Genomic DNA, 13,928 nt, shown 5'->3' with positions numbered 1-13,928 from the left:
AATCTCTCTGACAACACCTCTGTTAAGCACCAGTTAAGTTCAAGTTTAATGATAAATAATATAAAAACTTCCAGGTGTATTCAGGGTAGGTGGTTGGATTTTTGGAATTAAACTACTTCCTTCCTCTTTTCCAAACCAATCCAACCTTCTTCAAGAAACTTCAATTATTTCTTATTTCCCCATGAACTTTCATCGAATGCAGCCAAACCGAATTGCTTGAATTCATAAGCTTTCCATCAACCCTCACAACCAATTGAAATTTTATATCACGACTTATTAACAGTGGTGGAAGATACTTGTCATTTGGTTTAAAATTATAAAATCCAAAAATTTGCTTTGGAAATGGACACGTAAAGGTTGTGTTATAATATTTGTTAAAATCATCAAACAACATTCGAATTAAGAAGTTTCCTCGTGTTCCTTTCATTATTTTACATGTTTGAATTTTTGAATGGACAATTGCCAGCTCGTAGTTCTTGTCGTGGTCGTTTTTTGGAATTGAGAATATGAAAGTCATCTGGAATTATGGAATATCAATGAATACCTAAATTTTGCTCTTAATTAGTCATGTACCGTCATTTTAGATAGATCATAATACAAATTAACAGTCCCATCCAGCTTTGTTTGATCCTTAGTAATAGAAGACGTGAAATTGTTGTATTTTGAATCAAAACTTGTCAGAACTTCCAAAAAGTAGATTTTTGTTGACAAAATTTCACAAAATATTATAGCTAGAATGTAAATTTTCAACAGCATCTTATACAATGGCTATGGACAATTCAGTCCATAATTAATAAAATATGTAAATAGTTTCGGAAGGAAATACTTAAATGTGATAATTAATTAGTTTGAATATTCTCGATGTTTTGTGACTATTTTAATCAGTCACTCATTTAGTTAGCATGTTCAAATTGCTGTGACGCTACACACATTATAGCTTTATTTTTGTTTGTTCAGAATCTGAGAATTGTCACGTGAAAATACGATAAGGAAGATCTTCTTGTTATTTGATAAGTTAATTATTTTATAATTTAATTTTTTCAGAGCATCTGCTTAACGTCATTGCTCCTTGATGTCATGTTACTACACTTCTTATCACGTTTTAGCTGAATATTTGGCCACAATAAAAGTTCATTTGATAAGTTCCTCAATTAAATAATGTTTTATTAATGCTATCTTTATGGTCTAAATGTGAAAAATTGTACATTCTGTTCCTCACTGCCCGTACTATCGAATCGAAGTCGAAAAGCTTCTTCTGGCAGCACAACATTTGTTAGTGGATGTATTTGAGTCTTGCTGTTATGTGTGTCCTGAAATAAATGAAATTCTTCGTAATTCATGCTTAATTTAAGTAGAATAAGGTTAACCTGCGGTAAACAATGATGATGTAAACAATAATAATCCACATTGCCTTCTCTATGGCACCACGTTCCATCTGGAAAATATCCATCAATTCCCAGCTTATTAAGTTCAACTCGAGGTGTAAAATAAGACGTATTATTTTTGTGCTTGCAAAATATTGTACATGGCATCCACAGTCTCAGTGGCTCATAATATGCTTGAAGTCCTAATCCTTTACTGTCAACATTATTGAGTCTCCTGCTGAATTCTCTACACTTTTGTGTTCCAAATTCAACGACTGTCTTGCGGGTCGAGCAGAGCTTTTGATCGTCACAAATTTCTAGATTTAATAGAGTTCCATCACATTTTGATCCTTGAATGCAGCTTCTGGTTGCTGGCTGGACACCTTTACTGGCTTTTAAGCATGCAGATTTGCATGTTTTTGTCATATAAGGCATCGGTGTGGGCTTTGATGTAGTCTTAACTGTAGTTTTAACTGTAGATGTAGATGTCGGCTTAGTTGCAGGCTTATAAGCTGGTTTTTGAGTCATGACAGCTGTTGTAGCTTTCATAGCTTTAGTGGTACTTCTACTTGTCGTAGTTGTAAGAGAATTAAGATTTTTGGTCACACATTGTCCACCATCGCACCACTTTCCTTTCCCACAATCCGTTCCTGGCAAAGCAGGACCAGCAAAGAAAAATCCACTACGATTTGGTGTCCGACAGTGCAAATTTTCACAAAGCTTTGATTCTTGACCATTTATGAATGGAGTTGCGTCACGATCTCGTAGTAGAATCTCACATTGATCTTTGGCTGTGTAACTTATTCCTGGTTTTCCGTGATGCTTCCAGGCATCATATTTTGTGTCTGATGGTCTGTCAAATAGGCATTTAGCCCAACTGAAAAGGAATTTATTAGGATTATGGATATAAAGTAATGCAATAAGCTATTTACTCCAATTTCCTCACAACTGATGCACTACATGAGCTCCATGTGGTTTCACCTTGAGTTCCACGTGACGGTGACATAACATATCCTTCCTTAGAACATGAATTATCAGTCGCGTCATGATTCTACAAATAAAATAACTCTAATCATCATTAAACTTATGATAATTCCTAAAACCTTTACCATACCATTCCTAAATTATGTCCAATTTCGTGTGCTAAAATATAAACAGAAGTAAATCCAGCTGATGGATATGGCCGTCCAAATTGATTATTAGTTCCAAATTCAGCAATTATACAATTGTAATTTTCTTGACAAACACCAGAAACTGTAGCCAGTCCCATAGTCACACCATTTTTATTGTTATTCTTATCCCACGCAAAGAAGTCCAAACCCGAAACATAAACAGACATGTCGTAATGTTGAGGGTCTCGATCATCTTTCGGATTTATTTTCTTTTGATATTCACAAAAATTATCAAGTAATTCGTTTCTCTCGCCGTATGCGTGTGGCATATCATGTGGCTGTTTCTCCATTATTTCAAGATAAACAATCGTTAAGTCAATTTTACGTCCTAATGAGTGATGATGATAGAGAGACTGAACACCATTAATGTATGACAGTATAAAGTCTTCCAATTTCTTCTCATCGTCATCAAAGAATGGTGAGAATATTTTATAAAATTCCTCATCAAAGAACAGTCCGAGTTCAACAGTTGGCCGGTCATAATCAATTCCACGTTCACGTTTATTCTTGTTGATATTTTGAGGCTTTTTACCTGACGGACGACGAAAATTTGTCACAATAAAATCATTCTCAAATGTACCCATCGTAAATTTTGACTTTTTCACTAAATGTGGTATTTTTGTGAATGCTGTCGATCGTGTCACATCGTCAGGTATACTTTCGGGCATCAATGATTTTAATCTTGACGTTAATGGCAATATCTCAAATGAGTCATCCGGAAGGAATATTAATCCATGAATTTCAGTTCGCTCACAGTTACTTATTGCGGCAGTCGAGTAATTATTTGTATGGATATAATGACAAAATTTAGGTTTACTATTTGCATAATATTTATTTAATGTCTTATTACCACTTTTCTTAACAATTCTTGTATATGGCGATATAAGATATTTATTTGGAAATAAATTCAATTCAACTTGCTTATTAAATACTTTAAAATTCACATATTTTGAGTCATCCTCATCGGCATTTGCTGTAACACTTTCTCTACCACTCCATAATGATTCTGGCAAGTCAACAATTTCATAATCTGGTAATGATGTTATTAAATTAGTTCCAAAATAAAACTGTAATTCCTCATTATCCATAAATTTATGTAATGTGCTGCGCATCGACACTGAATTTGTTTTTGTTAAAATGAAATTTAACCACAATAATATTAAAAATTTTAACATCTTCATTCACTTTTCGTACTCAAAACTACTTCTTTTCTTTTTTTGCTTCTTTTTACGACAAAACAAAAAATAAATAAACAGAAAACGGTAATGCACCACGGATACACTCACTCGGAAACGTCTCGCGTACTATTAAACTTGTGATCATGGATTGTTCGGCTTTTTATAATGGCTGTGGCATGGAATGGGTAAAAGTTGAAAACTAGAATAATTTTACATGAAGCAGACTTAACAACCTGATCATCGACGATGACAATGCGGGCTATAACTCATTGGCAATATTGGATTCGATGAGTTTATAGGTTAGCGGCTATTACTAACGGTTCTTTTGGGATGTAATTGAGGCTCTTCTTTCATTTTATTCCGTACTAAGAACAGCAGAATTGTAAGCAGTGAAAGTCATGAATCTATACAGATAGAAAAACATGCAGTTATTGCTTCTTCTTGATCAAGCAATTTTTATCGTAATTTACTTATGATCTTTCATTTCCTTTTAACATTGTTCCTATAATCATTCATAATGGCATGGATATTATGCAATTTTTATTGAGCTAGAATTGCTCTGGGAAGTAGTTTAATAGTGGCTGTCTAGTTTTATGGGGATTCTTTGGGTATTAGAATTTTTATGGAATTTTAATGATAGACATGATCCGAACTTCCTGGTTGTAAGGCTTGTGTGTTACTTCTAATGAGAAAATGCGCCTGCTGGTCATTCTGGAAAAATGACATAGTTATCGTGTTTAGAAGATTGTAAATCTTTTCATTAAGCATTTACGTGCTGTGCTGTTTTGAAGTACAGCACGAGTGTTTTGGCTGTGGTTTTTCTCAGTATAATATTAGTCCGGGCGACAGAGAGTAGAGAAAATAGTCATATGGAATCCAAAACAACTCTGATCATGTGTGGCTTCCACTTAGTTACTGGCTTTACTTGAGATCCATGATCTTCCTTAGTAGACGCCTGAAGCTAGCTTTTTCACAAGGTATCACTTGTCATTTGCAAATATTTGCCAATAATTTAGTGCAATCTAAATCAGCAGCTTGTTGAAGCTTTAGCATAAATTTAGAAACATTATGCTGTTATAGATAGCTATTCCAAACCAATTATTTGGTGTAATTTATGACGGCTAATTAATATTTATGGCTTTAAAATAATTAAAATTTTGAAATTTCGCTTTCTAAATTCCCATAATATTGTAGTAATGACTTGCTTCCATCGATAAATGCTCCTTATTCCCTATCCATTTCGCAACTTTATCAACATTCCATCATGCAGCAATTTCCCGCGCGAAGAGAATTCTTGGCTCATTACAATTATTTCATTCTACATATTCACAATATTCTTTGTTGAATGAGCATTTTTTCCCTATTTACTTGCAAGTATACAATCATCCATAGAGTTTAAGGTTATGTCATTCACAGCTGACTGTTAAATCAAATGAAAGTTCGTGTGAATGACCAGCATGTGAATTATTTTGTTTGCATATGATTCTGTTTACTATTTTATAACATCCACAAATTAATTTTATCGTAAAGATTCACATTACAGCAATAACTGTCAATTATAAAATCACATGCGGGCGTGAGAGCATGAATCGTTTAATTACAGCTCTAACGATGCAATCTGTTCTAAAATTAAACAACTTTCTTTCATTAGAAATATGCAAATATAATGAGAGTACGAGAGACTCTTTTCATACATTCAAGACACTTGCACATATTTTCGTGAAACTGAAACGACGACGAGAAGTTAAGTAGGTGTCATTCAAATTTAAGTTGAAGAAGCGATCTTCAATCTCCATTTCATTTTCTTTTGTTTTTTCAAGTGCTACTAATTCAAATGTGTAATAAGGGTATGTACGGTACTTAAAATATCAGGTCAAACGCATATTATTTGTGCTTAATGAAGATAAATGGATGGCGTTTTAAGGCATTGAAAGAAAAAGTGAGTAAAAGTGATGTTTGTATTGTTCTTAAGTGGTTGGAATGAAGGGAAAATGAGAGAAGATTGCAAATTGAGTGAGGATTTTGCGTTAATTGATCTGTCCTTGATGAAGTTAGTTCCTTCTTGGAATTATTGACTGGTTTTTATGATCAAGATACTAAATGGTTTGATGAGAATATAGCTCTGTTGGATACTGCTGGCCTTTTACTCTGAATAAGTAATATTGTCTACATTTAGACGCCTATATAGACAGAAGGACGTGGATATTAAGGATCAAACAGATACAGAGCTAGTACAACAATTCAGACTAGACCATCCAATGTCCTAACTTGGATAATGAACCACTCAAAAAGCCAAATATCATGCTTTCATGTTCCGGACCAATATGGTCCCTAAAAGCAAACTATTTGCCTGTTAGTGAGTTCGTAACAAGAATTCAATTTTTTCATACAAAATCCGAAGTCGAATTCGACCTCTGTGACAGCCTATTCAACAGGAAGATCCGCAACCATATAAAACCCATCAAATCCAATTTAAATCACCACCAACACATATGGTAGCCATGCATAAATTTCACATTAATCAACATTCGCTCATCACAACATGTCAAAATTATTCTCAAGGAAATATAAAAGATACATTACTGATCCAGAAAGAACAACACTAGAATAAATGAATAATTTACAGGAAATATTTATATTCTTTCTTCTTAGCTTTTGTCATGAAAAGCAATAATTTTGTGTATGCAAGAGAATGTGATAAACAAAAGATTGTGAGTAAACACACTCTCGGATGCATACGACTCGCTCTCAATGCACATTTTTATTGCCTGTTTTTTTTCTTCTTTCCGTCTTGAAATTAATTCATGTCGTGAAGTATTTAAATATGGTCCTCGCATTTTTTGCGATTGTTGCAGTCATTCGCTGTTAAATGATTGCATATTTTGTGAATGTTTTGAGGCAAATGTCTTATGTAAGAAGCTCCTTAATGCCACTCTGTGTGAATGAGACAGACAAAAGAAAATATTATAAGAATGATTGAAGAAATGCAAAAAAGGGTGAAGAAATAATTGAGGAATTAATGAATTGCTTGGGGATATAGCGCATGTGATGATGGAATTGATGAATATTTCAATTTTTGGGATGTAAACTGAGATCAATTTTGAGATTTTTGGATATTTCGTAGTATCTTCTTATCATTCCATGTTATGTATAACGCTATGGACGACTAAACAGTCTAGGTATTGTTATGCATCATATAAATTAATCCGAACTTGAATCGGATCCTGCGATCTATTTCGATTGCTCCTGTAGGAACAGAACCTTCTTTGGATTCGAAGTAGGACATGGTTAGCCGGAATGACTAACCCGGAAGGCATATGAAGAAGATAAGGCTTTAACTCCAACCCCAGGACAGCGTGATTCTAACTAAAAGCTGCAGGCGGACTATATTTTTTTGGAAAATATTTTTTTGGCTCGGAATTTTTTGGAATTTATTTTTTTGGAACATAATTATTTGGAAATTAAAATTTTGGAATAGAATTATTTGGAAAATAATTTTTTGGATTTGTTATTTTTTGGAACGGATTTTTTTGGCATTATTTTTTGGAAAAGCCTTTTTTGGAAAATATTTTCTTGGAAATTTTTATTTGGAAAATATTTAATTGGAAAAACATTTTTTGGAAGAAAAATTTTTGGAAAGTTCAAATCTAATAAATTTTAGCTTGTATTTTAGTTTGTGAATTATTTGTTCGGCGGATTTTTTGCAATTTAACAATACTAAATTAATGTATTTTATATGAAAAGCTCTCTAACTTTCAGTCAAGAGAACAATAGTGACACTAACATTGCTGGATTTTGTTTTTGGGCAGAGTATTTGACAAGTGACTTAGTAGATCTTGTGTTTAAGTTTAAGGATGGTCTATATTATTTTTACAAAAGGATAAAACAATAAATATTGGAAAATAAAAAGTCAGTTAGGTTCATGCCTATGTTTGAGCACAGAAATTTAAGAGTTTTCAACCAAGCATAATAACAAATACGCTCCCGAGACATAATAGCTTTTTGACTACTTTTATTATACATGAAACTTTTGTAACCCTCGTCGATCGAGGGACTTATGCGCATTTTTGAACCAGCGATCCGTAATTGATTAATATTTATCAGTTTTCCTACCATAAAACAAAACCTAGTAAGATGCAGATCACTTATAGACCAAAAAATTAACATCCAGTTAAATCCGAGTCATTTTTAAAATTAAAACAAAAGATCCAGTAATATCGCAGTCAAATACTCTATCCAAAACCAAAATCCAGTAATGTATAAGTCACCTTTGTTCTGTTGACTGAAAGTTAGAGAACTTTTCATATAAAATACATTAATTTAGTACTGTTGAATTGCAAAAAATCTGCCGAACAAATATTTCACAAATTAAAATACAAGCTAAATTTATTGGATTTGAACTTTCCAAAAATTTCTCTTCCAAAAAATGTTTTTCCCATGCTACGGACATTTCAGTGTCGAAAAAAGTCGACATTTATAAAAAAAGTCGACTTGTGTCGAATTTAGAATTTTTTGCATATTTTTGTTTAATTTCAGCATTATTAATCATCTATTTTAACTAGAGATTGATCTACATACAAGAATTGTTCAATTAAACCTTGTTAATCAATGAAAATTAACTAAAATTTGTGAAAATTTGACGGTTATTTTGAAATTCAAACGAAAAAATAACGACCTTTTTCGACATGTCCGTAGCATGGTTTTTCCAATTAAATATTTTCCAAATAAAAATTTCCAAGAAAATATTTTCCAAAAAAGGTTTTTCCAAAAAAAATTTTTCCAAAAAATTAATGCCAAAAAAATCCGTTCCAAAAAATAACAAATCCAAAAAATTATTTTCCAAATAAATATATTCCAAAATTTTATGTTCCAAATAATTAAATTCCAAAAAAATATGTTCCAAAAAATTCCAAGCCAAAAAAATAGTTTCCAAAAAAATAAACTTCCCCAAAGCTGCATTCAATGAATCATCTATGTCTACGTCCTGTGCTTCTCGGGTAAGCCCTATATGCAGACTTATTTCAAAGCTTACATAAGATATTTTAATATTAAGTATATAAACCTTAAGTAAATATGTCTAATCTTGATCTAAGTCAACATCAATCACTCGACTGCCTACACCTATTTTGCCCAAACTGCTCTGAATTCCATACAGCCCACCAATCATGTTCTGCTAAAATTAAATATGAAAAGAAGAAATTCTCTCTCATTCTTGAGTAAGTCTCGTGTGTAAAGTTTCTTTGTGTCAATTTTTTTTTATACTTTATTTAAAATCGCACTCAGTTGTCAAGCATGTGTGGATCTGTGCAGTTAAAATTTATTTCTCACTTAAGTTAATTACATTACACGATGAATAAAAGTGAAATTAGTGTTGCTTCTGAACTTTTTTGGATAGTCAGCGATCAGTGGATGAATTTAGCATTGTGGGTGTATTTAATTGTGATATTTATTGGCGGAATTATTCTACAATTGATTCAGTTCTTGCAATTTATAGGAAGTGCACATAACAACGGTAACTTTACCTTCTATTTACTTTAAAAATTGTCAATTGTCATTTACCTTTTTAGGCTTCAACTATTTCCTTCTTCAATTGACATTCGCCGATGTAATAAACTTACTTTTATGTTATTTTGATATATTCTACATATTCTCACATGAATGGATATTCGGTGATGATTTATGTGGTATCATGTCTGGACTTTTAAATTTCTCATCAACATCCATAACGTACGTTTTATTAACAATGAATTTACATGCTGTTTCAACTGCAAATCTTGCGTGTAAGGCATTAAAAATAATTCAAAGTGAAGAGGAAAAAAGTAATTTTATAAATGAGGAAGTTGAGTCAACTAGCGATACATATGATACATTAGAACAAAAGAGGACATTAACGATCGATTACTCTGGTCCGAAATGGAAGACGAGTATAAATGTCATATTTCCTACACTAATCATCTGGATACTTTCGCTTTCTATTTCAATGCCAACTATTATTTTCTCAGCCTTAAATAGTGAATTTGATGAGAATTATTGCATTCTACTAAGGAGCTCGTTTGGTGTCGCAGAAGTATTTACGACTTTTGTCAAAATCATCCTTCCGATGTTGGTCTTTATACCAACAATTTTCATTCTATTTCGTAAGCGGAGCATGCTTAGGAAAGTAGAGGAACATTATATAGATGAGAATCCAATAGAAATAATTCAAATAACTTTAGTCATAACCATCACATATTTAGTATTACAACTTCCAAAGATAACATTTGACATAATCTCAACAATAATTGAAACTGAACATAACAGAATGTTTTATATCATTAATTGTGTATTTTGTATAATTTATTACCTTACTATATTGATAAGGCCAATTCTTGTAAAAAGTGCAAAAATTAGAAAATAAAAGAAACTATTTTTCATAACGAATTTTTAAAATTTGAATTTTTTTAGCGAGCTTTTTGATCGAATTGAGCTTTCAGAGATAGCTTTGATCTTCACACACACAGTCAAAGATTGCTGTTGCTTAACGGAAAATGCTCTCAAGCTTTACTCAAGTCTTTGTAGGGTGTGAGAAGCTGAATGCTCAACAAAAGCTTGACAGCAAACTCTCATCTCTCTCGAAGACTTGATTTAATTAACTAATAATCACCATCGTGCATGACGGTGCAAGATCATGAATTTTTACTTTCGACATCAAATATGTAATGACTTTACATCTCTTTACTAAACTTAATAGCACGCATCTTTCGGCAATTTGACCTCTGTAATAATGAATAATTCACATACTTATAATGAAATCATTTAGCACTACATATTTTGACATCTGTCTGCTTCTGTAATTAATTATTATGATGAAGTTGCGAGATATGGATATACTGAAAAGTAAGCATGACTAAGACATTTTAGTGATTGACAGTTTACTAAGCATTTTTATTGTTTTTTTTTGTTCAACCTTTACCAAAATCATTTCGTTCTAAAAATTCACTTAAGGAACTAACAATAGAATATGATGCTTAACATATTTAATTCTATAATTCACAACAATAAGCATGAACAGTAACTTAACAGATAAAATATTCTAAATAAACAATTATAGAGTCGAGTTAATGATATCAATCAATTCAGAGCTACTTAATATTGACAAGTGATCACCAATTACTTCACTAGTCTGAATATCACCGTCTACATACTTCTTCAATCCATAATCTTCACCAAGTCCTGTTACGGCTGACTCTGAGGCTTTAACAAATGTCATCGGTGAGCTCTTAAGGACTGGGAATGACAATTGCTCGGCATTTAAGGAAATCTTTATTCTATTCATTAATCCTGTGATCATTTTACGTCCATAATCTATACTGTACTCGCTACGTGTTGCTGCATTCTCTAAAAATTCTTCTAATCTTTCCTGAGTCGTTGATTTTGAGAAAACTTTCTTTGTTATTTCTTGAGATGATTCACGGAACAGAAGCTTAATACAACTAAGTATAATGATTCCTTGAATATGTTCGTCGGTAAAGTCAGCGGGTAGGAGTTGAGTAGCGATTTCACTGAGGAATTTAGGTGATCCATCAACGATAACAATGTTGCCTGACTTTCCTTTTGATTCTAATAGACTTGCGAATTTGATGGCTAATAATGATCCGAAGGAATATCCAATAAGCACGAATTTCTCATTTCCACTGAATAATTTAAGGACATCCTGTGAATTATAAATAAAAAATTTAGTAAAAAAGCTTAAAAAATTAATTTTCAATGGACTTACATTTGATACACTTTCAACTATCTCGTCTAATGTCTGTCTTTCTACACAATTTCCAAGCTGAAGAGCATATGTTGGATATTTAATTTTACTTGCTAAATTCGCTAATGCGTCATTTGTCATTCCTTCTAATCCTGTGAATATTAATGCCTTTGTATCACTAGCTGGTGCCTCATTCATTCTCAAAATTGTCTCATGACTTGTCTTCTCATCTCCAAAGTTGGTCAACAACATTTCAATTCCAATTGGTAAATGTCCATTCACAGCTTTTCCATCACCTGACTCGCCGGAATTCTTTGCATTAACAAGTTTCTCAAGTTGACCTAATGTAAGTGATCTCAGTTCTTGTGATGATAATGCAATGTCATAATCTCTTTCTAAAATTTGTTGAATCTCGACGCCCATAAGTGAATCCATACCAAGTTTTGATAAGCTTGCCTCCATTGAGATTTGCTTTCTATCACGAATAGCCATAATGTTCATAATAGCTTCAATAATATTTCCTTTTTTGACGTCATCAAAACGTTTTTCAGCAACAACCATGCTTGCTACAATTGGTTCATCGTTAGTCAAGAGATTATCCAAAACTTCAAGACATGAGTTAAGTCTTTGTGGCAAAGTTCCACTGATTTCCATGTCCATATTATTCTCCTGTAAATTAGCTAAAAGTCCAACATCTCCAATTGCACCCCATTGAATGGCTTTAGCTGGTAATCCAGCCATTTGACGTTTTTCACAGATTCTTTCCATAATGGAATTACCCATACCATAATTACTTTGACCAGCATTACCACGTCCACATGATACACTTGAGAATATTACAAAATGCTTAAGTGCTGGACATAACTTTCTTGATAACTCATCGAGGTACTTTGTAGCATCAGCCTTTGGTGCCAATGATTCAATAAATGTTTGAGTTGTTTGATTATCAAAGATTCCATCTCTTAAAGCTACAGCAAGATTGAAAATTCCACCAACTGGTCCAATCTTCTCAGCATCATTGAGTAACTGCTCACAGCCTTTCAATGTAGTAACATCAACTGTTGTGACACGGACATCAACGCCATATGACTTCCATACTCTGCGAAATAATAAGGAACAAATTAGCAATCATGTCATGCAAAGGGGAGATATTTTGTACTTACTTTATTCTAGAAGCTTGATATGCATTAGTTACACCACGGCCAGAGCTCATAATTAGTTTTCTACATCCTCTCAAGATCAACCAATCGGCAAGTTCAAGTCCAAAACCTCCAAGTCCACCAACCAAGACAAATGTCTCATTTGGATTGCAGTAAACTCTTGGTAACATTTTAATAGGAATAGACTCGACATCATTGGGTTGATTACGCATCTTCAGTAATACTTTTCCAATATGTTTGCCTGATCCCATGAATCTGAATGCTTGTTCTATTTCTGCTGCTTCAAATACATTTACTTTCAATGGTTTAATGATTCCAGCTTTGATGTCTGTTTCGACGAGGTCATGAATAAGCTAGAAAGAGAAATCAAGTTGCATGATCTAGTTCAAAATAATTTAATGTTAAGTCTTACCTTCAATTCCTCAGATTCAACTGGCAAGTCATCAAAGAAGACTGCCTTAAAGTTGACTCTCTTTGCGAAATGTCCCATGTCGATCTTCGTTTTATTCATAATATCGAACTTTCCGATTTCAAGGAATGTTCCATTCATACCAAGACATCTAATTGAAGCCTGAAGTTTGTCAGCTGACAAGGAATTGAGAACATAATCGACACCCTTTCCTTTTGTTCGTACGCAAATCATTCGCTCAAATGATGTGTCTCTGGAGTTTCCAATATGTTGTGGCTTAAGTGATGGGAATCTGGTGAGTAAGTATTGTTTCTTTTCTTCTGATCCGACAGTTGTATAGACTTCCAATCCATAAGAAAGAGCAACTTGAATGGCTGCTAAACCAACACCTCCACTACCAGCGTGGATCAAAATTGATTTACCCTTTTCAATTTGGATGGTTCTAAAGAATGCAAGATATACTGTGTAATAAACCAATGGAACTGATGCTGCTTCATCCAAATTCCAATTGTCTGGAACATCCCATAAGAGAGTTTTGTCGGCATCATAATGAGTGGCCATTGCACCTGTTGGTCCCATACCCATAATTTTACGTCCATCTTTTGTTGTTCCTGAGAATTCGAATCCAAAGACACATTGCTGTTGAATTCTGTCCAACACATCATCAGAAGTGATCTTTCCAGTTGCAAGCATGACATCACGGAAGTTGAGTGATGCATATGAAATGTTGATAAATTCTTTGTCCTTTCGGACATTCAATGGTCCATAAAGCCATGAAAGAGTTGATAAATCTCCCTTAACGAGACAATTTGCATAACAATGTTCTGTTCGTGGCTTAGCTTCTTCATTTTCGACTAATTCAAGATGTCTGTAGCTTCCCCATTGTTTGTTCTTAAACACATTCATCACA

The 13,928-nt window shown here is 33.2% G+C and overlaps 3 protein-coding genes across 3 annotated transcripts; 1 reads left to right on the top strand and 2 right to left on the bottom strand.

The window, feature by feature from the left end:
* Positions 1-1,134: 1,134 nt before the first annotated feature.
* Positions 1,135-3,824, bottom strand: LOC139100555 (A disintegrin and metalloproteinase with thrombospondin motifs adt-1-like). Its single transcript, XM_070653181.1, has 4 exons — positions 2,479-3,824; positions 2,297-2,415; positions 1,368-2,241; positions 1,135-1,310 (listed from the first exon to the last, which is right to left on the bottom strand). Exons 1-4 carry the CDS (start codon positions 3,715-3,717, stop codon positions 1,179-1,181), a joined length of 2,364 nt encoding a protein of 787 aa, XP_070509282.1. The 5' UTR covers positions 3,718-3,824; the 3' UTR covers positions 1,135-1,178.
* A 4,973-nt stretch (positions 3,825-8,797) lies between these two features.
* LOC139100463 (C-C chemokine receptor type 1-like) lies at positions 8,798-10,111 on the top strand. Its single transcript, XM_070653054.1, has 2 exons — positions 8,798-9,226; positions 9,282-10,111. Exons 1-2 carry the CDS (start codon positions 9,064-9,066, stop codon positions 10,109-10,111), a joined length of 993 nt encoding a protein of 330 aa, XP_070509155.1. The 5' UTR covers positions 8,798-9,063.
* A 506-nt stretch (positions 10,112-10,617) lies between these two features.
* LOC139100595 (fatty acid synthase-like) lies at positions 10,618-13,924 on the bottom strand. Its single transcript, XM_070653247.1, has 4 exons — positions 13,022-13,924; positions 12,613-12,962; positions 11,471-12,548; positions 10,618-11,407 (listed from the first exon to the last, which is right to left on the bottom strand). The coding sequence occupies exons 1-4, from the start codon at positions 13,922-13,924 to the stop codon at positions 10,799-10,801; spliced, it is 2,940 nt and encodes a 979-aa protein (XP_070509348.1). The 3' UTR covers positions 10,618-10,798.
* Positions 13,925-13,928: the final 4 nt, after the last annotated feature.

Source organism: Chironomus tepperi, unplaced genomic scaffold, assembly GCF_022539635.2.
Source record: "Chironomus tepperi strain 1889 unplaced genomic scaffold, CSIRO-AGI_Ctep_v1 contig_67, whole genome shotgun sequence".
NCBI classification, from domain to species: Eukaryota; Metazoa; Arthropoda; class Insecta; order Diptera; family Chironomidae; genus Chironomus; species Chironomus tepperi.
Note: the sequence above shows the minus strand (reverse complement) of the source record. Positions and strands in the feature narration are given on the sequence as shown.